This window comes from Scophthalmus maximus, chromosome 21 (genome assembly GCF_022379125.1).
Source record: "Scophthalmus maximus strain ysfricsl-2021 chromosome 21, ASM2237912v1, whole genome shotgun sequence".
Classification (NCBI taxonomy): Eukaryota; Metazoa; Chordata; class Actinopteri; order Pleuronectiformes; family Scophthalmidae; genus Scophthalmus; species Scophthalmus maximus.
Genome location: NC_061535.1, coordinates 6,137,365 through 6,162,425, shown reverse-complemented (window position 1 = coordinate 6,162,425; position 25,061 = coordinate 6,137,365). Strand labels below are relative to the sequence as shown.

The window sequence follows — 25,061 nt, the reverse complement described above, 5'->3', positions numbered from 1 at the left end:
TTCACAATTTCACCCTTACTTCCATCATTTACTATGAAGGACAAGTATAAATAAATGTAGGAATATAGAAATGGTCATTTTCATTTCAAACTACTTTTTCATTTATTCACGCATTTAATTATTTATTACCGCATGTATTTGTCTGTATGCAACCATACATTGCATTTTTGAAACTCACTTCTGAAGAGGTTACTTGTTTTTGCAATGCCTAGGAAAATATACTAGATGCAGGCATTGGCAACGTTGACATAGTCCACTGACAGTTTTAAAAGTCGGTGCAACCAGGAATGGGTCTCTATTTTCAAATTTAAGTTAGAGGTGTTGCAAAGTCGGTGACACATTAGGACAAAAATATATTGACAGACATAATTCTGTGTCAACACACACATTTATTGAAGTGATGCCACAAACAGGCAACACATCGTCATATTGAAGATTTTATTATTAAACAGCTTCTTGAAAATACAGGTTTACACAGACTTTGATTTGAAAATAATAGTACAACTACCAGTATTTGGTATCTGAACCGACAGACAATAAAAAAAAAAAAAGCAGAATATATCTCACCCAACCGCAGAAGAAGTTGAGCAACAATGACAAACCACAGAGACAAATTCATACTAATGCAATAGGCGCAACATGCACATTCACATGATCACTGTCAGGTCACATACACTGGCAAGTGCAAACCTGTTCTAGCACATGTATAAAAACTGAGTCGAGTTGGTAGAATCTGCTTGTGAAATCCCTTTTAGATTCAGGTTACTTAACATCTAACGGGAGCCATGTAAAACAAACAGCACAGAGTTTACTCACCCAACATCTTACAATGGCGCACGGGGCAAACAGAATGTGTCTAAAAAGTAATCATTAAACGAAAAGGATGGAGTCTAGCAGAAAACAACACAATTTATGTGGACTAGATAATGGGCTATCCCACGGTGGTAGTCCCCTTTTACCCCTCCCCAATGTCTCTTTCACGGCTTGGTACAAAAATAAAACTGTGCTTCCCCAAAAACCCACCCTGGACACTCCTGTGGCTATAAAATGATCTAGAATCAGATAATACTCCCACTGACACCCCCGGACAGTCTGTTTTACCCCACCATTATCCCATAACCCTCTTCTCCTTAACCTTCCCTGGACGAGACTTGGGCCGAGTCTTCATTTTGAGAGGGGTCCTGGGGCAGCTTTCCAATTGATAGAATTTGTGTAAAACAATGGAACAAACTGCACTGTCCACCTCAAGAGCGCAAAAGCAAATGTATTTTGTGAGATATTCCGGCTAAAGCATTTTCTCATAACTGTAATGACCTTGTAATTGACCCACCTCTGTCCATGGCTGGCAACCTCAAAAGCATCGCAGTGTGACAGATCATGGTGTGCGGGGAAATCGTGTTTAAAATTATGAAACCATCTTCTACATTGATTCAGAGCATCTGACTATCAAGGCCCAAATAAAGTAATTCAATTAGTTAGCTTTATCTGAGAGGAACATAATAATATGGGAACTTTTTCTATTAATACTTGCTAAAGACACAGAAATTTAGAATAAAACTAAATGAGAACAGATCCCTGTAAAACAGTGGAAGAAACAGAACAATGTATGAGAGAAAGATAATGCTGAACGACCAATGCGATTTTATTTTTCTCAATCCTGTGTTGCTGTTTGACGATGCATTCAATCACATCCCCGTTGCTTTTCTTATATGTACATTTTCTTTCATCTGTAGTTGGATGACTATTGTAGCGCTTGAGTGCTTTCTGGGACACCAGGCCTTACCCAGAACAAAAAACCCAAGGTGGTCAGCCGGTCAGTCACAGGGTTCTGCCTTTCCCTGCTTCTATCTCTTGCCTCTTTTATTACCAGCAGGGGGCTTCTTGAGCTGGAGAAGGGGCCCTCCTGCTGCAAAGCCTGCAGCCGGTGGGTTCGACACCCCGAAGGTCAGACCCGCCGAGGGGTTGATGCCTGGATTGCTGAAGTTGAAGCCTGAGCTGCTGCTACCGAAGCCTAGAAAAGTAAGAACATACATAGGTCAGACAGAAGAGAAGAATAAAGGAGCGGTTAAAGAAAACGGTAACCAAATGATTATCAAGGATGCCCAGGAAATATAGAGATTTACCATTTATAGTATTTGCTGAGTTGTGAACAGATTTTGTCCACCTGGTGTAAAACCCCATATCTTTAAATGCGTTGTGGCCTAACTGCCCGCAAACTTGTGTACAATGCCTTCAAGTCTGTAAAAGGATGGTGTTGCTGGCAAAGCCTTCTCACAGCATATAGGAAAAATATATATATGCATTTCTCAGGAGTAGCTTTAAAATATCAGTCTATTCCGACTCCAGTTGCACTTTAATTATTCAAGTTGCCGTGAGTTCTGGGGTGGGGGGTATGAATGGGGTATATACAATATGTATGTACCTGCACTCAGACTGCCTCCTGTGGGCTTACTGGTGGAGGAGAAGGCAAAAGAAGACCCCCCAGTCCCCACCCCACCAAATCCTGGCCCACCACCAAAACCTGTGGGAGAAAAGTAACATGGGAGTAAGTTTGGACTTACACAGTCTACACTAGAATGAATGCAAGCGGATGCGGGGCCTCAGAAGGAAATAGAGGCAGGCATTAGCAAACATGGATGCAAAACAAATGCAAAAAAAAAAAAGAATGAATACAGCACTACACAGTTTAACGGCAGATAAGGAGGCTGCAGAATGAACATGACCCGCAGAGCGCTGCATCATGGCAAAGCAAAGGTCAGGGGGAGAAAAACACGAGGTGTTTTTCAAACCAGCTGCAAGAGAACACACCAACTGTGTGTGCGTTCAGACCACTTGTTCCCACACTTTCAAGTGGATTTGCCAGTTTTTTAGCAACAAAATGTTTTGAAAGAACAGACTGGTGATTTTTTCTTTTCCCAGCCAAATTTATCTTCACTACGGACAAATATTCTACGTGTCACATGTAGGTGCGATTACACAGTGACACGTGGATAGGGTTTGTTCAGCTTTCTTGTGGTGTGAACGCACTTGACTTCTTAAACGTGGAAGAACAGAAAAAAACAAAAACTGCCAAGCATTAATTGCACCACTCTTTCAAGACACACGCACACACACTGCCTATGCTATACTTTCGTACACAAGAACACAAAGACTCAAACAACAACAACACACTGTCTGACATCGAACAACAAAGTTTGTAAGGAAAGGGCAAAATAAAAGGGAACATTGATTATTAAATAAAATCTAGAGGTAATACCTCCAAGTGTAGAAGAGCCCAAGCTAGTGCCAACTGCCGTGGCAAAGGGGTTTCCATACCCTGCCCCCAAGGATGCCTGGGACCCTAAGGCATGGAGAGAGAGCATATCCTTAACTCCTCTGAATGGGTTGTGTGTGTGAGGTCAGTGATGTTCCTCTGACAGAAAAAGATGGCAAGAATGTTTTTCCATGACGATAAAATTGACTTTTTTTTCACTTTGATATATACCATGCTTTGACATCAAAAAGTTACAAAAAAAAAAATCCCAAATATGCCGGTTTTCAATATCTTGCTTTGATTGCATCCATAAGAAACAAAGAGTGTGTGTGAAGTAGATGGTATTGGAGTAATCTAGCACACAGTGGTTGTGTTTGCAGTGAGACCAAAAGATTGCACCAGCTAAGCAACTTCTCTGAGTAATCCTCACATGGTGCTCTATGTCCTTTATGAATGTTGTTTTAAAGGTTTTAATCTTTAACATCAAAGCTACTTTTGCTGACAAACTGGGGAAAATGTTGCTAGTTCTTTCACTCAGAAACTTGTCTTTCTTTTCTATATACAATTTTTTTTTCTTCTTTTGTGTAATCAAATTTGGCAAGGCTTCCAATTGGTCTACATTCTTACATCAATTACAGTCGAAAAGAAACAAGGACAAACGTTTCTTTGTTTAAAAATGGATTTATTGTCAATTTAATATGCAAGTCCACTTACATAAAACACAAACAAACAGCTTAGAACAGAATTGATTGTTAATTGCTAACTGCTACTGCATTGGACAAGTTTCAAAATAGTTTCAGAATTTCTGAGAGTGAATGAACTAGCACACGCAAAAAAAAGGAAAAATGAATCACACAATTGTTGAATATAGCTTAAAAAGGCACACCATATTATATATTAACTATACTGTATCAACAGGCATTGATTATATAGGTTTAAATACTCATCTACTAGTAAAATCACTCAAGATTTAGATAAGAGCTGTGGATTTGGCATTTACGCCTGCGTCTCAGTGTAAAACAGTCAGAATGAATGAAACGTACTGATATGTTTGCATGTGGAAGTCATTATATGGGTAATGTTTTGGGCCATTCATCCAAACATTATGTTTGTTTAAATACTTTCACCAGTGTAGTCCTAGACATTCTTTGTGGCTATGGTCCTTTTTTTGAAATTACAGGCTTCTTTTGATTACAGGCCACAAATTATTTTCTTTCTTGGACCAAGTCAGACTTGGAATTATAACATATAAGTATCGTTTTCAGACGAACGTGTAGCTTGTGAGAGATAACGATTGACGAACCGCCCCCCCCCCCCCCCCCCCCCCCCCCTCGTAGTACCTCCACGTAGAAAAACCACTACAAAAAAGCGTTATGTATGTGTATGATAGAGTCAAAAGAAATGATTGAGAAAAGAGAATAAGAAACATTCAACAGTAAAAGTTAAACACTCAAACGACCAGACTCTCTGATTTTCGACTAATCCAGCCCATTTTGGTGAACTGCTCTGATGAAGCTCAACACCACACACACCAAAAAAAAGAAATTAGAAGATAGAAGATACCATATAGAATTCATAAATCTCGAGTTTCAGAATAACTCGTTTAGTTGAGCACTGTAGGCAAATTGTGGTGCTAGAAACTGCGTCATGTATCAAACAAATTAAATAAAAATCACATTTTAATTCCTTCACTTGTTTAAAAAATAAAAAAGAAGAGGTAAATGGGATTACTCCTTGTGTTCAAGAAAATACAGCAATCAGCAATTGCATACATATTACTGACAGATATTGAGAAGATGCAGGAATTGGGTGATCTACAATCACGTCGAGGTCTTAAAGACTAATAGTTATAATCATTATTATCATCATTATTATAATTGTTGTGCCAAGTACGACTGTAGAGATATGGAAGACAATTATGTTTAAGACTAAGCTTAACTACACAAAAGTCAAAAAAAAAAATTCTGGGCAACTTCAGCTAATGGACATTCAGCTCAGTCCAAAACCTTCTCTTAGCAAAAAAGTTAGAGTTGTCTGACAGAGGACTGGAATGTCCAAAGCAGCAGTTTATCTATTAACACGCAGCGGCTTCCTCAACAATCGCCACTGTGACTGGCGGAAATACACAAACGAGTGCTCTAGAGGAAACGGGGGAAAAAAGTTTATATGACAACACTGTAAGCCACGTTTTCTCTGCCAGAAAAACGCCGGGCTCCATCAGAATCAACATCAAGCAACACCGTGTCCTTTCATCATAAAACAGTGGGAGACAAAGCCCCACACAATAAAGAGATGAGGACTCTGACCACACTCCCCCGTCTGCTTCATTTGGCACCGATGGATCTTACTGGCATAAAAGGAACCAGTGTGAGCAGCAATAAAGAAAAAGAAAAATTCACCCTTTCTCTGAACTACCAAGCTAATTGGGCTCAAATAGAAGGATTTTCGACACAACTGCGAGATTTTTATCTCTGCAAAAGTCTGTACAAAGTACTGCCGCCTTGGATAAAATACCTGAAATTACATCTCGTGAACAGCATTTTCACACGACTCAACGGAAATAGAAAAGGATCAAGCCCCGTTACACTGACAGTAGCCCTTATTTGAAATAGCTTAAATCAAGTAACAGCGGTATGGCCTCATACAACCAAACCGACACAATGCCTTGTGAGATAATACAGATCCTTCATGTTTTACATAAGCCTTAAATTACCAACTTCTGCTCTTTGTTCACGACACTTGATTGTATACAAACACACTGAGCACACCGGCTCATGGAGTCCGGCGACAAAGCAAGAAAAAGGCCATCAGTGTCACTTCCACAAGTACATGTGCAGGAAAGAAATTTTAATTTTCTGGTAATTAAATAGATTCAGTCCTGAGTCTTTTGGCACCTTTCACCTCATGTCCAACGAAGGACAAAGTCCAAAACAAGCTTTTGGCAGCACAATCATCAACGGCAACGACAAACGTGTGTCGACCAAGGATCTGCCTGGAATGAGCTGCACACTTAGTGTTGTATGTGATTTGATACCGGCCACTCGCCACTCTGCTGTTTCAATTGTGGACTAAGCTACACAAATTTCCAAAACACAAACTAGAAATAAATAGGTAATAAATACTGAAGAGACCAAGACATCCACTAGTGATCAGGCTTTGTTTATGAGTCAGATATTAGAAAAAAAACAACCAATCTTTGGCAATAGGGATGAGAATTTATGCTAAATAATGACAGTCACAAGGGGTCTTGTTTGTGAAGTGTTTTTTTGTGTGCAATACATGGTTAAGCAATGGATTTATAAAATATTCCAATTCCTACTCGAAAATATTAAGTCACATTCATTGTCTGGTCAACAATTAGATCTAGTATGTCTGATTTTTGTTAAAAAAAAAAGGAAGCAGGAGAAATTTGCAAATGAAACCTTGCACAAGTTTCTGTAATTTGCCACGTGAGAGTTTTTAAACCACGCTGTCTCTGCAACCCCCATCCAATCAAAATATTGCTTTCAAAGTCTGTTATATACATCATTTAAATTTACAATCTTGCTAATATACATAGTAGCTTATTTTGTTAATCAAAAGTGGGTGCCCTGATATACCAGTGAAATGGCCTACAAATCAAAGCCTACAAAAAAGGCTGAACATGTGTTTCAACACCTCAATGATGTGGCAACAACCATAATGGAGACTACTCTTAAACAAGTCATTTGTAAAATGTTTAATAAAAGTTAATTTGTGTACCACTGAATGCTGGCAGATGTGGCTGAAACAATAAGGTTTTCCTAAGTTATAACTAGAGCTGCAACAATTAATCGATTGGTATCGACTACTAATTAGTAAACGACTGACTAAATTAATCACCAACTGTTTTGATAATCGATTAATCTGTTTTGATCGTTTTCATGAAAGAAAATAATTCTCAGATTTCGGCTTCTTAAATGTGAATATTTTCTGGTTTCTTTGATCAACACTTTTCACCATTGTATGTCATTTTAAGGACCAAACTACTAATAGATTTATCAAGAAATATCATATTTATCAATGAAAATAATCATTTTTGCAGCCCTAGTTAAGACATTAGTGCGTGGGGATTCTCTAAATACTGTTCATCATCACCAAGTCGTAAAAAATGTCAATCTACCAACACCGCTCTGACACTGAGCAAGCAGCATGTGTAGTCATAGAGCTCAGTCTTCTTCTGTATGCTTATGCTGAATATTAATACTGTGTAGAATAAATTCTATTAATACAGTTTTTATTTGACCATCATGGTAGGACCCTGAACACGAGAAGCAGCGTGTTTCTGAGAACAGTGGCAACACAAGCTTTATATAAACTCTGTTCTAAGAAACGTTTCAGAGTCCTGTATTTTCAGTGAAGATGACATTTGGCACCTGATCAATTGGAGATTCCCTACACTGGCTTAAGAGTATACGATAATACACTGACGGATCACCCAGACACATTCTTTTCACAGGAAATGTCTAATGCACCTAACCGCACAACGAGTGGGCTCACTTCAAGCATCCATCGAATAAAACTAACTCACTAAGAAATAGAAGCTCTAATAATAACTTAAAGATTCAAGTCGATAAAATAGAGATAGCTGGACTTTATCTCCTGTTATCTCATGTATCCAATAATGTCAGCCTCGTGTACCTACTCTTTTAGAGAGCACAGGAAGGACGGGAGAATTTAGGCGGAGGAATTTGCTGTAAAAGTGTATGTATGACATTCAGTGTTTGTATGTACAGGCTTCGTACCAACGCTGCCAGATTCTGGTATTACATTTCACTCTGTAAAATGCCACTCTGGTATTGTAAAGCGCATTACATAAACATGCCCAACTCTTCAACAGAGTAAGAGACAAGATGGTAAGGCAGCTCGAAGGTTTCCCGTTAGAGTTTAGCAACAGATTTCTCTTATCTCGCCCTCTTTTTTACACCAGCTAAGGCTTTTTTCAGTTTTTAATTTCCTGTGATCATCATCTCTGTCCTCTTTTGGCCTTTCTGTTCACAAGGTCTCTTTCTCCCCCCCCCCCCCATCTCCCTCGTTCATATTTTCTAACAAGGTAAAGCGGAGAACTTCTAGAACTTGTAGGCAGTCAGACCTGGAGTTGGCTGCTGTTGCTGGGTCAACGTGGCTGCCATGGCAACTGCTGCAGCATTGGGCACACTGGAGAACGGGGCGGGCCCTGTTGTGACTCGCGGCGTGCTCTGCCACTTCCGGTTGGAAGTTCGTTTGGACTCAAAGACGTCCGTGGAGTCTTCAAGGAAGGCCCGTCGATAGGAAAGGTACTGGTGCTTCAAGATCTGTAATACAACATATGACATGAGAAAAGAAAGAAAAATACTGTAATCAACATGTTGTCCACATATTTAAAACTAAACTAAGTGTTATAAGTACAGTAGACTTCAATAAACTATGATTACAACCAGTTTGGAATCTGGACAACTTCACAATAGACATGATTAGATTTTACTCAACTTCAAGCTGATAGAATATTTGTGCATTTCCAAGTTAATAATAATATTTAATCATTTTCAGACAAAGATGGCGGAAAAGAACTGACCTTGACATTTTCATGAACTGACTGGAGCTGGGCAGCCTGAGCAACAAATGTCTGGTACAACTTCTGCATGGCCAAAGTCAAGTCTGGAAAAAAAACAAAAACATACTCAACATCATCATCTGGATTCACATTTGTGGCGAGGTAAAAAAAAAAACCTGCTTTGCAAGAATCAGAAACAAATGTAAAAAAATGCTTTTTTGACACTTTTATTTGATTAAATTCTGATCAGTGTTTAACTTGGTTATTAATAGAAAAAATATAAATAATATCCTACTTTGAATAATTATGTTAAAAGTCCCACTAATATCCTCGTACCAGGGTTTTCCTTATCGGTGTATGAACAGAAAAACAACTATACTGAGAGTTCTCTACCGCTCTGGAGATAAAGGATACTGTATTGGCCCAAATATAACACTATAACACTGTTTTGGGAATGGAGAGAGTTTGTATATCAAGAGTGTTGCAATGTGGGTGTTTGTAGCCTTAATATTGCTGGTTTAGCAGATTATTATTGACACATGGGAGGATGAGAAAACTCGCAGTTGAAATCCATGCGCTACAAAGCCTTGTTTTACAACTGTGCGCCTAAGCCCTCCGTAAACCTGTAGAAAGCGCCGCTCACCCTGAGGAGTGATGTGGGAGCCACTGCTCTGCGTTGTCAGGTGGTTTTCCAGCTCCTCTATCTGCTGTCGGTACTGCTGCAACTGCACTTCAAACTGTTCCACCAGACTGTGGAAATATCTAAACACAGAAAAATGATTAAAAGCAGACATGAGTGAGGAGAGAGACATCGGCTTTCTCATGGGTATCCAATGCAACAGATCACATTTCAACAGTTTCAACTTCAGTTTCAATTGAAAACATAGTCAAATGCAAAAAAAATAAGGCCGGGATTAAATATACCAAATTGATTGCAATACTGCACACCCCTCTTTCATTGGCTTTGGGACTGTTATCTAGGCGCCTACTTACTCAGATGGTGCAGTATTCTCGTGTTGAAGTCCAGGTGGAGTCTTTTGTGTGCGGAGTGCTATGTCAGCATTTTTCAGCTCCTTAAGAAGAAATGAAACAAGATCAAGATCCATTCCACATAGACTTGCAGACATGATGGATATTTCACAAGCACAGAGCAGGCCAAGTAACCCACCACCACACATACTTTAAAATTCTTTGGGAAACACCTATCTCCCACTTAGGTTTGAGTGTGAGCTGTGCTGTACTGTTTTTTACCTGTGCCGTCTCCAGCTTTAACTTGTCGATAGCCAGAGCTTGGCGCTGCAGACCGCTGGCACTGACAGAGAGAAGCTGTTTGAGACTTTTGATGTCATCCTGGACTTTCGAAATGGCCTTAGATGACATCCGGCTGATGTCTTCCTGAACCTGTTTCTGCTCTTTCACAAATTTTCTATAAAAGGAAGAATGAAGACCATTAGAAAACGTTTTTCTAGTTACACATCATCAGGAGACTGGCAACAAGTGTTTATAAGTTAATTAATAATTGATTTTATAAGGCAATTCACCAGGACAAAACACATGACAAAGACACAGAACAACACTTACTGGAAATTCTCGACATCCTGACAAATGACTGGGGGCAGGTTTTCGTCTTTTAAAGCTTTACTGTCCCTGAGGGAGAGAAGGGGTGATTTTAACAATTGCGACGAACCCAAAAGACAAAGCCCTCTGCGTGTGTTGATCAGCAAGACCTACTGTGCGTTGGCTCCGGATGATGAGTCGCTCTTATTCTCAGAGGAGGTGCTGAAGTCGACTCCACCCAGGCCAAGACTGGGGGCAGGGGCCACTGGTAGGGCTGTGGAGGTAGCTAACAGAGAACCTAACGTTAACCCGCCTCCGCCAAGAGTGGCCTGACCCAAACCTACAACACAAAATAAACCCAAAGGTTAGAACGGAGCAACGTTGTTAAGGTTTGGAACTACTTCTCAAATAGACCTCTGTAAACAGTTGAGTCATAACTAAAACTACTGTACTTAATTCAATACCTGCATGTGCTCACTGTTAATCTGAAGTCATAGTTCTAAATAATAAAAAAATAATAAAACATTTAATTATTATCAGTTCCTCTATATCAATAAAAAAAATTCCTATTAGCTTTGATCACGCAAGAAAAAACGCTAAGGCTATCTGTTTGCATCTCACCTGTAGAGAGAGTGTTGGAGAATAGACCCCCACCCAGCGATGGGATTGTTGGTGCTGCTGTCGCTGTTGTTGTGGCACCAAGGCCAAGGGTGAAGGCTGTGGCTGCAGGCTGCTGCGACGCCGTGGATGTCAGGACAGAGCCAAATGTTAAACCTGCCCCGGCGGGTGCCGACGAGGAGGTGGCAGTGGTGGTGAGGGAGAACGGCGTTGCTGAGGCAGTGGGCTTGTTGAAAGCCAAGCTAAAGCCTGAAGGGGCAACCGCAGTGGCCGGGGCACCTGGGAGAAAGTATAGGCACAAATTAGGGTTATAACCTCGTTGACTGTCCAAGATCTTACTACGCATCTCAGAAACACAAACATACCTAATGTAAGGCCTGCGGTGGGTGCAGCAGAGCCTGGAAAGGAACAACACCACAACATAAGACAAGTTTCCAGACATTACACAGGACTTCACTTTGCCACTTGCCGGTGGATTTGTTTTGCATCTGTGCGACATTATTACTTGAGGCGGGTGTGTTGAAAGAGAATCCTCCAGTAGGTTTCTGACCAAAGAGGCTGGCTCCCAGGCCAAGAGATGGGGCGGCGCTGGCGGCGGGGGCAGGTGCCGCCGCTGCCGCTGCTCCGAGAGCACTGCCGAAAGAGAAGCCACCGGTACTGGCCGCAGGTGCACTAAAGAGAAGGAGAAAGGGCAGAGAAATCAGTGGCAGGATCCCAATATCAAATAGAAAAGGAGGAGGAATAATCTGCCATAGGAGCAGTAATACACAGATTATAAGCAAGAACTCTCAAAAATGTGTCGACAGAGCATTTAAAATAACTTGTGGAAAATAAGACATGAGAATTCAGAACACAGACATTGGTCATTATTTATAAGAGCACGTGCCCTCTTACCCTTTACCTGGCGCGTTGTAGTTGTTAAACACAGCCAAAAAGACTATTGATTACTGGGAAAACCAGCAGTTTGCAGGTGTTATACTTAGCGGATCGAAGTTGAAGCTGTGACACCATGCAGGCAAGAATGTCACGGGTTATAAGTGAGAGGAAAGATATCGACAGTGTCGCAACAACACCGCCTAACTTCAGGTCCACTGTGGCTATGGTAACGTTAGCTGCTAACGTCGGCTATCTGGAAAAACATGTCATTACCTGGTTGCTGCTCCAAATGCGAATCCCCCACCCGCGTTGGTTGCACCAAGAGTCCCCGATCCGAAGTTGAACCCAGACATTTTTGTCTCAAGAGGCGCGCATGTATCACCAAACTGCCGCTTGGAGCTCACCGACTCATCGAGATGCCCCTACGCGCGACCCAGCATCACAGCTAACACGCTAGTTAGCTTAGGACGATACCCGCGTGAGAGCCGAATCCGCGGTCTTCTATTCACTCAGAACATGATTCGCCGAAAAGGTGTCGCCTCGTCAAGTGTAGCCCGCTTTATTTTCACTCTTGTTCCTTTGTTGTTGTTGTTGTTGTTTTTTAAAAATATATTTTAAATCTGTCAAATATCACAATGTGAAGTCTCGCATGGGGTTCCTTTTCCTATTGCGCGCCTGGGTATTTCCCGAATGCTATTGCATTCTGGGTAATATTTCCAGTTCCCCGTCGTTCATTCTCTCTGTGGTCTCGCGTGATGTACATACGAGCTTTGGCACTTCCGGACCGTTCCCAAAAGTGACCGTTGACGACAGAAAGCCACACTTTGATTCCGGGCTTTCTTTCAAAATAAAAGGCAATCTGAGACAAAAAATATGGTAGATGCGTGGAAATATTGTTGACTCTCACACACTCACAAGGCTCTATCTTGTCATATTTTGTGCTTTGTGTATTTTGGTATATGCTCCATTTTATTTGTGAGGTTTTTTTTAATCTTGTTGATTTTAATTTGATAATTTTGATAATTGATACTGATAATGAATCATTCCCTTCTCTGTTTTGTTACTGATTATAAACTTTTACATCTGAATGTGTGCTTGTAAATATATCATAGTCAACATTGCTTTATAAATATCTTTACAATAAGAAAAAATGTCATTAATACCACTTCATCTCCAATGTCCTTCTCTGTACAACCTGTTTCTCTATCGTTGTTTTTTTGTGGTATTGGGTAACTGCGCTTTCTCTCGACTCAGTTGCTTGCCATGTGTTTTTATCTATTGTCTATTTTTTAGTTTTATTTAATCTTATCTTACTTTATATAAAACTGAGGCCCTGATCCCCGAAAGGGTCCGGAGGCCCCAATAGCGATTTAATAATAATTATAATAATAATAATAATAATAAATTTAATTCATAGAACACTTTTCATTGCTAAAAGCAGTATCAAAGTGCTACAGAGTAAAAAAAAGAAAAAAAAAAAAAGAAAAAAAAGTTTTAAAAGAAAAAACATTGGTAGAAGAAAAAGTACAAAATGAAGGCAAATGCTTGTTTAAAAAGGGTTTAAGGCCCTTCTTAAAAGAGAGAGTGCTTTGTGGAGACCTTGAGTGGTCTGGAAGGGAATCAGGAGTCAGTCAGCAAAAAAACAGCAAAGTGATCAGAAATATTGAACAAACATCCGTGATAAGAACGACCTCACATGACAGACATATGGAGGGGGCGGGGCTTATGACATTAAGACAACAGGGGGCGATCATGATTATTTGTCTTCATGTCGACCATCTTTATTTACAGTCTCTGATTTCCACAGTGTAATGTAATTTTGTAATGATGTAATTTAGATCATCATGGTCATGATATGATACAGTATAGATACAGTGGAGATTTGCTTGTTAATGCTGAATGCACCTTAAGAGCATATTATAACCTGAAACAACAGGGAGCCAGGCAACACCTACATCATCACAATATCTCAAGGCCCTATTTTAAGAGAGTTACAATCGTGTAATTTTATTATCATCTCAAAGCATATTGTGCATATATGGTGCAATTTACTCAACAAAGTCTAAATATTCAAGACAAAAGAATGCGATCACTAACTACCAATACATTCCACTTTCCACAAGTTACAGTGTGCATTACGTTTGTACCCTATTTGGACCCTAAATGCATAATCCCGTGCTTTTATTTTTGAAAACCCCGACAACGCGAGTGCTGACGTGAATGCCGCGACCTTGACGCGGATGGAGGAGTAAAAAAAAGAAAAAAAAAGAAAATGAATTGACAATAAACATTGCAGTCATATGCCTCCGACAAAGTGCAGGCGGTTCGTGCTGCAGTTCCGCGCCGCCACATTATCAATGCTAGAGTTTACGGCGGAAGGGCGTCGTGTGAAGCTTTGCAGTCGCTGACAGCCGGTGCTTGTTTTGACGTCGGGGGAAGAAATGGAGCACATCCGAACGCCAAAGGTAGCTAACGTTACTAGCTAACGTAACTAGCTAGTCGCAAATGGATGCGATCGCGGGCAGCAGCTCGGCCTTGTCACCGTGTTGAGGGGGAGTTGTTTTGTGCGCGTGATGCATTTCGCTTTGGTTTAGTTCTCCAGATGTCAACGTAGAGACGGACTGTGTGTGAATCAGTCGTGTCAGCGCGGTGGCTAGCAGCGCCGAGTGCGGGGAACGTGACGTGCATCAGTGAACTGAGTGTGTTTTTCTTTTTTGCAGCAGATCGGCTGCGATTCCTTTTTTTTTTTTTTTTTTGCTCATGTCACCACTTTCATGTTTGAGTTGCCGTTGCACTATCCATACAGTCAGAAACACCACGAGGTGGAAACGAGCTGCGCTCAAGCACAATGGCGCATTAATGGACCTATTGGAAAATGCAGTACTGACTGTAAAGTCTTAAAGTGTCACAAGATGACCCCCCCCCCCCATTTATCATTGTATGACTGACATGCTAATATTTAATCTTATTATGTTAATATCTGCACAGTCATCCTTAATGAATAACTCAAACAACCAAGGACTGCTACTTTTCCTACATGTGCAGAATGTTAGTGAGTGGATTAGCCAATCAGCTGACCACTAAAATCACTTCCTGGAGACCAAGTGTTGATGGTTTGCTGCCATACAGGCCTGAGAGAGCATCACTGGGAAAGACACTGAGCAGCCGGTTGGTGTCTGTGGATTGTTGCCTTCAGACTGTAATCATATGTATATGATTTGCAACCAGTTATTAGATATGATGACCAATTGCATTTGATTCTGTAAAGTTAAGGAATCAGTGTATTTAGATAGTGCCACAGTCCAATCAATTCAGGTCACTGTCCAAATACTTCATGACTGCGGTTTATATCATGCAAAGTGCCTTTCCCTTTACGTTTACCCCTCAGACGTCTTCTACATAGGCCTGTAGTTCGGCCCGCTTTTTTCCCGCCCGTGTGATTGTGAGGATGTGCACACTGAAAGGTGAGCTGTCTTTTGTCATGCTAGGAAGCCGTGTGACCTAATTTTCGTGTCTCCGGGGTAATCACACTTTATTGCAAAGTCCGCGCAATTCTTTGCCAACGTGATTGCCAAACGCATCATTGCTGTACAGAAATGTCAAACAGATATTTTCCCTTTGTGTTTATAATACTGCCACTACTTGACATTGTGAAAGTTTTTTCTCGGATGATACTGTCATCCGAGAAAATACCGCTTGTTGCTGGGACTTGGCTCATCATCATATCTGAGACCAACAGGAAAACGGAAACAAAGGAGAGAATGGCTGACTCAACAAGAGGACCACTACTGCGATGAATCATAGATTTGGACAGTTTGCTGCTGTCGTCGAAACTGTCCAGATCCTACCGTCCGTTTTTTCTGGGGGGGGGGGGGGGGGCAGAGTGAGGGTGACAAGTATAAACCAGCATTCGTTGTTTCTTCAAGGAGAAATTATATCGCTGTCATGTTTGGATTTTGTTAAGGTCTGTGATACTGATCAACCAGGAAATATATAACCTCCTGTTGTTTATTACAGCTGGTGCACCGCAACCTACTTCCTGTGGGAAAACTTGGGACTTGAGTAAATGTTCTACTGTTAAAGTGTTTATGTGCATGGATGAGTTGGGGATATGGTTACAGTTTGAACAATAAATTTGGATGTCTGGAAGGTGCATTTTTAACAGCTCTTTTCATTAGTCAGCAACAAAATTTGCAACTCCTATCATTATAAAACTGTTAGCTAATGTGGAGCATCAGGTGCTCAGGGTTAGGTTTGTGCCACCTGTTGATTTTGTTACAAGTGTAATTCCTGTTGGCGAGATCATTTTTCCCCCTCCTCTGCTCAACTGACTAATGTCGTTATGACTGATTCGTGTGCGTGTTTTACTCGCAGGTGGAGCAGGTGCGGCTGTTGGATCGCTTCAGCAACAAATCCACGAATGGCACGCTGTACCTCACGGCTACACATCTCATCTTTGTGGAGAGCAGTGCCAAGAACTCAACCTCTGCAGGACAGGAGATCTGGGTGAGTGGTCCCGGTGGGTGACTGCGTCGTGCCGATATCAGAGGTATTAGTCACAGTCCCTGTTTTCACCAAGCACAGAACCCACAGATTGGGCCGTTTGTGAAAATCCGTTTTTTTTTTAAATCTGCAAGCAGTATGATCTGTTTTTGAGCTCCTGAAGCACACCGTGAATAACACTGAGACACTTAGAAAAGTCTGTGTCGGTGTGTTGGGGAAGAAGGAGAGAATATGCAACCCCGTCTGTGGTAAGAGGAAATAGGGTAGAGGTTCTAAAGCCTCATTATACTTTAGCAAGATGTCTGGTTAGGCGTCTGTGCGTCTGTGCATTTGGGTGTGTGTGTGTGTGTGCGTGTGTGTGTGTGCGTGCGTGTGTCCTGCCTCCCCTTGAAAGAGGATTACTGTTCTAGCACCATGAGAACTGGGTTATAACTGGATGTCCGGCAACAGTCAGTTGGGCAGGGTGATTTGCTGGTCCTGTTTTGTTTTTAAGGCAACACAGTGGCTTCTGTTGGGCTGTGAAATACACATGGAAGAAATACTTATAATTATGAAATGCACACAGTGCTGTCTCATAATGGTCCCTAAAGCCATCACCTGAGACGGAGGATTATTGGGAATTTATCCTTGTGCAAGAGTTTTGTTCTCATGTAAAAACATGTTGTATGATGTAGAAATAAAAAGGGCTACTGTAGTATTTAGATAGCCAGAGTCGCTGGCCTGCATTGTGGAAATGTTGGTAAAAAGTGCTTTAGGCAGCAGTTCCCAGGCTAAAACCCCCTCCCCACCATCCTTCCTGCTTTAAGTGCTGAGATTTATTTTCTTTTACTCCACTGTTTTTGGCGCTTTGTCTGGTGTAGCTTGAAGAGTTATCTCCCATTGTTGTCCCATGTGCGTGTGTGTTATAAATTGTCATTGTCCTTCAAATTCAAACTGCACTCATTGAATATGGTAATGAGTGATACTCATCACAGGCATAAACATTTCCAACATGCTTCATTAGTCCCAATGCGAGCGCGTATGCAGCACTGCCAGGCTGTTTAATTACACGTTCTAAAAGACTTCTAAGTCCTCTTTTAGATTCTGTTGTTCTTTTACACTCTGGACAACATACTTAATATAATCAGCCCCCCCCCCCCCATCTTTCTCTTTGGTCTCTTCCTCTCTCTCTCCCTTTCTCGCAGATTTTGCATCACCATATAGCGTCTGTGGAGAAGCTCTCTCTGACCACCACAGGCTGTCCTCTGGTCATCCAGTGTCGTAACTTCCGGTTGGTGCACTTTGTGGTGCAGAGGGAACGGGACTGCCACGACATCTACAGCTCACTCCTGCGTCTTCTACGGCCTGGTGGGTGTCCGTGCGTCGGTGTTTCTGCTCGTCCGTTCATACTGTACATAAACAGTGTTATACGTCATATCTGTTTGTGTCTTCTCAAAGCATCTCCTTTGGTTTTTCCTCTCCTCTGCCCAGTATCCTATGAGGAGCTCTATGCCTTCTCCTACAACCCCAAACAGAACGACCAACAGAGAGAGGAGGGCTGGCAGCTCATCGACCTGGGGGCAGAGTTCGAGAGGATGGGTGTCCCCTGTGACCAATGGCAGCTTACGGACGTCAACAGAGACTACAAGGTGGGACGTTGGCTGTAGCTTGTAAACTATTAGTGGAGAGGTGGTGTTTCTTGGTAAAGTTTACAGCCAAAATGAAAAAAGTCTTAGTTAAATCTGCAGTCGACTGAGAAAGAATTTATAGATTTATTCATCCCCACTGAAATCCAGCACTCACTATTGGTTTAAGGGACAAACTGTGACTCACATCCATCAAAATCAGAACAGAACAGATGCACACGACTTGGATTATGTCAATGAAAGGACATACCGTCCATGCATAGGAAGTAATTTAAAAGTGGAATGCTCCCAGGTGGTGCCAAGTGATTATGTCGTACAGTAAAATTTGCTTTGTGCAAACACTGTGTTGCAATGAGCTGGAGTGAGGGTGCGCTGGTATTTAAAAAAAAAAATCTGTTGTAATTTATATTGGACAAACTGGTTTGGACATTACCAGGGATTATTAAGGCGTTATGCATGCAGTTCCTGAAGAGGGCCATAGAAATGGCAATAATGTAGCGCAATAGATAAACAAAGCTTCAATCCAAAGTCAAATATTTGTCTCAGAAGAAAATCAACATCTACTTCCAAGAAGTGATTGCTCTCAAGAATTCGCAGAAGATTATGAGCCCTAATTATGGTTTCGCCCCTATGACTGTTAACATTTTGATCTAGTACAACGTGTTTCATCACTTATGCTTGGCGGCCGATTTAGTAATTTTTTTTCATCCACATATTGTTTCTATGTTTTTGTTTCTGGTTTTCCAGGTGTGTGAGACATATCCACGGGACCTGTATGTTCCCATCACAGCCAGTAAGCCTATCATCGTGGGGAGTTCCAAGTTCAGAAGCAAAGGACGCTTTCCTGTTCTCACATACTTCTACCAGGAGAAAAAGGTACTCTGTCAACTGGTTTAGTTTGTTTGACCTCCACCAAGGAGGTTTTGTGATTGGTTTAGTAAGAAATGGAGGGAGGTAATGATGTGGTCAAATTTAGCAGCAGCGTTATGTGGTTTAGCAGCTGCCCCTGTTCTGACCAGGAGCCTCTGTTCACCCTGACAGGCAGCCGTGTGCCGATGCAGTCAGCCTCTCTCTGGGTTCAGTGCGCGATGCTTGGAGGACGAGAGCCTGCTGCAGGCCATCAGCAAAGCTAATCACAACTGCCGATTTGTCTACGTCATGGACACTAGGCCAAAGGTAAGATGCTGATGACCTCAGAATAAACTCTAAAAAGTTCCTTGGAGTGTATTTTCTTTTAATTCACCAAGTTAGAAAAATCGAATGCCTTAAATGTTCTGAATTTATGACAGAGTTAGTGAGCGTACTACATAGACAAATTAAAAAAGTTAGCAGAATATTTGTTATTGCCACCTGTTTCTATATTGGATTTTTTTCTTTCTTCCTGTAGCTGAATGCCTTAGCTAACCGAGCAGCGGGCAAAGGCTATGAAAACGAGGACAACTACTCCAACATCCGCTTCCAGTTTGTCGGCATCGAAAACATCCACGTCATGAGAACCAGCCTGCAGAAACTGATGGAAGGTTTAACACCTTACTTAACATATCAGCGCACATATATGAAATTGTCAGTTCCTTTTTTTTGCAGATTAAGAAGGGTGCTCCTGTTATTATTCAGACAAAGTGCTAGTAGTGAGTAAATGGTTAATCTGAAAGTTTGTCTGTCTATGAACGTGTCTTGTAGTGGTCGGGACTCGGTCTCTCTCCATGAGTGACTACTTGGTTGGCCTGGAGAGCAGTGGCTGGCTGCGGCATATCAAGGCCGTTGTAGACGCAGCCATCTTTCTCACCAAGGTATTTTCTTTTTTATTGTTTTCCTTCTCCTTGTTTTTTTGTTCAGGATATTCAAGTTGTTGTTTTTTCTGAAGGGAATAATCATATTGGTTCATATTTCCATGAGCTTGCAGCAATAACTGTTATGGTATCATCATCTCTACCTTCTAAAAATGTTAAGTGTCCACCTCAAACCTGCCCATCAGAGACATTGACTGTCAAGGATTGCTTAAATTAGAAAAAAGAAGAAAAATAAATCATACCACAATATTTCCCCGTCTATCTTCACTCTTGATCCCAGGCGGTGACATTGGAGGGAGCCAGTGTGTTGGTTCATTGTTCAGATGGATGGGACAGAACAGCTCAAGTCTGCTCCCTGGGGGCATTGCTCATGGACCCTTACTACCGTACCATCAAGGGCTTCATGGTACTGGACACACACACTCACACACACACACACACACACACACGCACACACACACACACACACACACACACACACACACACACACACACACACACTCACACACGCACACGCACACTCACACACGCACACACACACACTTCTTTCTTCATGACGATAAACACTTTGTCACTTTGTTTGAATCAATAAATCGACATGTTTTTACATGAAGATTTTTTCATTTTTACTGTAACTGCACCACAAGTGGGCAGTATAGAGTGGAACACAGTGGGCTCTATAAAGGGTTGCATTTACATCATCCTTACCCACTCATACAGTATGGCACTACTTTAAAGAAGGATCTGAAGAGCTGATGTGAATTTGAACTTTCATCTTCTGCTAGATGTGTGTGTGTGTGTCTTTTGCGTCATACTTGCTCCTCCCCTTTGCATTCGTCTTTTAGGTACTGATTGAGAAGGACTGGATCTCCTTTGGTCACAAGTTTGCCGACAGGTGAGGTTTCAACTGGATCAGTTGAACGACTGCATGTGTGTGTGTATATATATATATATACACGCACATATATATACACACATATATATACACATACTTAAATATATATCAATCTTTCTTCTTGCCTCCCCAACACTTCTCTCTTCCCCGAGGCATTGCCAAATACTGCTAATTCTCAAAATGTTTATAGTTCTGTGGTTTTACTGCAGATGCAAAAATAAATGTCTGAAAAGTAAATACTTTTTGATGCAGATGTGTTGTTTTACTTTCATTCTAACTGATGTTAATCTTAATGGTGGATGTAGCCTTTTTATCTTTTAACATGCATCATTTTTCTCTGTTGATTTTGGCCAGTTGAATGTACTGTATCAGGAACAATTTTTTTTCCCTGCCGACAGCCAGAGTCTGCCAGTGCTACAAGCATACTACTACGTTATAGGTATTATATGAATTATTGTGTATTTCAATTGTGTACCTGTAGGTGTGACCAGTTGGATGGCGACCCAAAGGAGGTGTCTCCCATCTTCACTCAGTTCCTGGAGTGTGTCTGGCAGCTGTCTGAGCAGTTCCCACAGGTATGTGGGAGTGTTTGAGCTACATTACTTGTGTTGCATTTACGCAGATCCACAGCATGCGCCTTGTGCAGTGTGGTATGTTTTATTTGTAATGATTTAATGATAAAAATCTCCTCAGGCATTTGAGTTCAGCGAGTGGTTCCTGCTGCAGATCCACGAACATGTCCACTCCTGTCAATATGGAAACTTCCTTGGCAACAATCAGAGACAGAGGGAGGAGTTGCAGTGAGTCCAGTACTATCACATTTTTGTAGAGGTTTTGTTTTATGTGTTGGACTTGTTTGTCCTCCAACCCTTCGCACTTTTATTGGCCATAAATAACCTGTGTGACTGCACCTACAGCCATCACCAGAGTAATCCTACCTACAAAATCGAAACCAAGGTTAGTCAGTAGAGCAAGTAATTGTCATCATTTGTCAGTTGCTAGTGAGAACGCTGACACAGAAAATATTCCACATTGATTTTCAGATATTTCTCTTGTTGTTTAAACCTTGAAGAGCTCTGTGGGGGGAAACACCCTCATGCTGTAGCAACAAACATCATTTATTGTTTTATTGATGGATTGTAATTCACATAAATCTGTCAAACACTCAATATTTCCACATTTCACTATCTGGCCACATCATCTGCTCTGCTGTATTTGTTAAGTGTCTCAAAGTAACGTTTTCAAATCCACACGAGGCAGCTATAACAACAAAAACAAAAACTGAAGTAAGACCTGTCTCCATATATTCAATCACCTACATTGACATCTAGCTGTGTTTGATCACATATTTAACGCTGTTTTTTTGAAGACCTAATCAATTGCCTCCTTGGATTGTGTTTGAATGTGCTGTATGCCTATCTACTGTTTTGTTCTCAAGGCTCAGAGAGCGGACACACTCACTGTGGGCATTTCTAATGAGTGACAAGGAGAACTACCTGAATCCGTTCTACAGCCCTGCCTACGCTGAGTCGCACCCTGTGTTGGCGCCTTCTACCCTGCCTTACCATTTCAAGTCTGTGAAAAACCTTCCTCACCTTCCCTGATTTGTTGTGATGTATTTATAGCTCTGCACTTCAATTCTGTTTAATTAAGGAATTAATCTGTCATACTTCAAGGAGTCTTATCTCTATGTCTGTGTGCGACTGCATTTCAAAGGTTCTGGAGGAATATGTACCACCAGTTTGATCGGTCAATGCACCCACGTCAGTCTATCCTCAAAACCATTCTGACTCTCAGAGAGAACAGCCGCAAGGCCGAGAGCACATTGCAAGCACTGGAGGGCGTGAGTTGACACGTGCATTTTTACTATGAATCATATGTTTTGATGTGAAGACAAAATAGTTTTGCATAGTCAGTGTGGATAAATACTGTTGATCCTTTGATTTTGTTTGTTTTCCCAATACAATATCTACAGAAAAAAGAGATTGTTGGCATAGACAGTTTTTTTTATATTAGTTCATTTGTTCAGAATTTACATTTAAACATTTCAAATAATTTTCTCCTCAAATGTGCTGTAAATATTCAAAGAATCTGGTGTTTTATACACACTGCAATGTGTGGAGAGAATGTAATGATCACAAAATGAAAAGTACATTCCTGAATTAAGCGTTTGTCTGTGTTGTCCTGTTCCTCCGTCTCTGTCCAGAGGCTCCAGCAGCTTGGTGTGACCCCCGTCGTCGTGACCTCTGAGCCCCCTGCGGCCCCTCCCACCAGAGATCAGCACTCCCGCACCCTCCCGCCGCGGCCCGACTCCCTCATCCTGGGGGCGCCAGTCAACCACAAAGAAGTGCAGCGGCGGGTGGAGGAGGACGAGCAGGAGGAGGTGGGCGAGGAGGCCACGGAGAGCACTGACACAGAGCGGACAGTAGAGGGCAGCAGTGGCAGTGAGAGCAGGAAGCAGAGCTACGGAGAGCTGGAAGGGACATACAACAGCGAGCTGGCCAAGGAAGAGCCAGCTGTTGTCAGTCTGGAGTTTGGAGTGGCACGCATGACCTGCTGAGATCAAACAGGGCTGTTGTAGGATACCGAGGGACGAGCGGGACTCAGAGACGACTTGGTGAAAGTGTGTGCATGTTAAGGGGAAGCTGTTGTTCTGTATGTGGTTATGTGCTGATGATGGGTCGAGTGGATGAAGTTGTGTGTCTTTGAGTCTAAATCGCTATGGAAAGTCTCATAAATATGTCATATATTGCACCTATAGGAAAAAAGGCTTGTTTTTTTTTTAATTAATGTTCAAAGCACTATAGGGAGGAAATGAATAGAAAAGAGAATAAATTCATCCCAAAAAGTTGTGAGTCTTTTAGTTTGTTTAGCTTTTATAATCAATTTTGAAAATCAATGGCCTTGATGTGCTGAACAAATGGTCACATTACTCAACATGCAAAACCCACACAAAGTCACATTTTTGGCACCAGAAATATTTCATTTCATCCTGAGGCTCGAGTCCAGCCTAATCTGAATGTCGCTTGTGACCTGATCGGATTTTGCTCCGATTGGACGGATTGAAAACATCATTGAAGATAATCTAGTACACATAATCTAGTAAATAACGCCCAGACAAAATTTGGCTTCACAGCTAACTGCATCCGACAAAATGCAGTCTTATTTGCTCTTAAGTAGTCAGCTGTCATTTGCTTATTTGACTGTTAATGTGACATCAGACCAGGTCCAGCTGTCATCTGTCGCCCTCATTGATCACTTAATCCTATTTCACCGCTTACATTGATCAGATAATCTGACTTCCTAATGCACATTGATCCCAACATCCTATTGGTCTCTTTGACTTTGTCTGCCATATCAGTGATTTATGATTTATGACAGCTCACTGTCACACACACGGCTAAGGTCATGAGTCTGTTTGTCTAAATATTGTCAAATGAAAAACATAATTTGCTGCACTTTAAATTGGGAGAAAAATGAAATAAAGATGTTTGAAAAGAAAAGGAAAAGTCCCACAGAGGACAGGTATGTGGGAGTGTTTGAGCTACATTACTTGTGTTGCATTTATGCAGATCCACAGCATGCGCCTTGTGCAGTGTGGTATGTTTTATTTGTAATGATTTGATGATAACCATATCCTCAGGCATTTGAGTTCAGCGAGTGGTTCCTGCTGCAGATCCACGAACATGTCCACTCCTGTCAATATGGAAACTTCCTTGGCAACAATCAGAGACAGAGGGAGGAGTTGCAGTGAGTCCAGTACTAAAACATTTTTGTAGAGGTTTTGTTTTATGTGTTGGACTTGTTTGTCCTCCGGCCCTTCGCACTTTTATTGGCCATAAATAACCTGTGTGACTGCACCTACAGCCATCACCAGAGTAATCCTACCTACAAAATCGAAACCAAGGTTAGTCAGCATCGCACGTAATTGTCATCATTTGTCAGTTACTAGTAAGGTCATGAGTCCGTTTGTCTAAATATTGTCAAATGAAAAACATAATTTTCTGCACTTTAAATTGGGAGAAAAATGAAATAAAGATGTTTGAAAAGAAAGGGAAAAGTCCCACAGATAAAGCCTTCTCTAGATGCCAATGCTGGGTGTTGAAATATTCATACAGTAAGTGCATCCAGATAAAATGGGACTGCTTTAGGTTAAAACAAGTTTGTTTTAAGTCATTGCCATGTCTTGGAACAAGATATTATTGTATACCGTTATTTTAACTGGGTAAGATTTGCTGCCCTGGCCGGGATGTAGCATGTGAATTGAGGCCATGCATTCATGTTTATTTTGTGGCCAGACTGTGAACGCATTTTGGCTCAGTCTGTATTTGCTGAGACCGTTTTACAGTAATTCTGTGTTAATTCCAGACTATAAGGTTGTAAATTTGCTTCA

At 41.4% G+C, this 25,061-nt stretch overlaps 2 protein-coding genes across 4 annotated transcripts; one reads left to right on the top strand and one right to left on the bottom strand.

Annotated features, from left to right (window-relative positions):
• Window positions 1–369: 369 nt before the first annotated feature.
• Window positions 370–12,570, bottom strand: nup58 (nucleoporin 58). Of its 3 annotated transcripts, XM_035618749.2 has the most exons (14): window positions 12,129–12,570; window positions 11,485–11,651; window positions 11,345–11,377; window positions 10,983–11,258; window positions 10,536–10,701; window positions 10,386–10,451; window positions 10,056–10,230; window positions 9,798–9,877; window positions 9,448–9,566; window positions 8,826–8,908; window positions 8,364–8,565; window positions 3,257–3,340; window positions 2,423–2,521; window positions 370–2,011 (listed from the first exon to the last, which is right to left on the bottom strand). In XM_035618749.2, exons 1-14 carry the CDS (start codon window positions 12,206–12,208, stop codon window positions 1,845–1,847), a joined length of 1,797 nt encoding a protein of 598 aa, XP_035474642.2. In that variant the 5' UTR covers window positions 12,209–12,570; the 3' UTR covers window positions 370–1,844. The 3 variants fall into 3 exon arrangements, with proteins under 3 accessions (XP_035474642.2, XP_035474643.2, XP_035474644.2); XM_035618750.2 differs by lacking the exon at window positions 2,423–2,521 and having other exon boundaries at window positions 12,129–12,569; XM_035618751.2 differs by lacking the exons at window positions 2,423–2,521; window positions 3,257–3,340 and having other exon boundaries at window positions 12,129–12,569.
• Window positions 12,571–14,099: 1,529 nt separating this feature from the next.
• On the top strand, window positions 14,100–23,516 carry mtmr6 (myotubularin related protein 6). Its single transcript, XM_035619490.2, has 15 exons — window positions 14,100–14,320; window positions 16,230–16,361; window positions 17,543–17,705; window positions 17,829–17,986; window positions 18,731–18,859; window positions 19,025–19,159; window positions 19,371–19,503; window positions 19,664–19,773; window positions 20,054–20,179; window positions 20,619–20,668; window positions 21,150–21,243; window positions 21,362–21,468; window positions 22,107–22,241; window positions 22,385–22,511; window positions 22,875–23,516. The coding sequence occupies exons 1-15, from the start codon at window positions 14,297–14,299 to the stop codon at window positions 23,226–23,228; spliced, it is 1,977 nt and encodes a 658-aa protein (XP_035475383.1). The 5' UTR covers window positions 14,100–14,296; the 3' UTR covers window positions 23,229–23,516.
• The last annotated feature ends 1,545 nt before the right edge of the window (window positions 23,517–25,061 follow it).

Excerpts from the sequence above, each read along its gene's own strand:
- nup58 (XM_035618749.2), bottom strand. The coding sequence starts at position 12,208 with ATGTCTGGGTTCAACTTCGGATCGGGGACTCTTGGTGCAACCAACGCG. Across the intron at positions 8,566-8,825 it reads CAGTTCATGAAAATGTCAAG|ATCTTGAAGCACCAGTACCT; the intron begins GTCAGTTCTTTT and ends GTTGTATTACAG. Across the intron at positions 3,341-8,363 it reads GCAACAGCAGCCAACTCCAG|GGTCCCAGGCATCCTTGGGG; the intron begins GTCTGACTGCCT and ends TCCATGCCTTAG.
- mtmr6 (XM_035619490.2), top strand. The coding sequence starts at position 14,297 with ATGGAGCACATCCGAACGCCAAAG. Across the intron at positions 14,321-16,229 it reads AGCACATCCGAACGCCAAAG|GTGGAGCAGGTGCGGCTGTT; the intron begins GTAGCTAACGTT and ends TTTTACTCGCAG. Across the intron at positions 17,706-17,828 it reads CCTGCGTCTTCTACGGCCTG|TATCCTATGAGGAGCTCTAT; the intron begins GTGGGTGTCCGT and ends TCCTCTGCCCAG.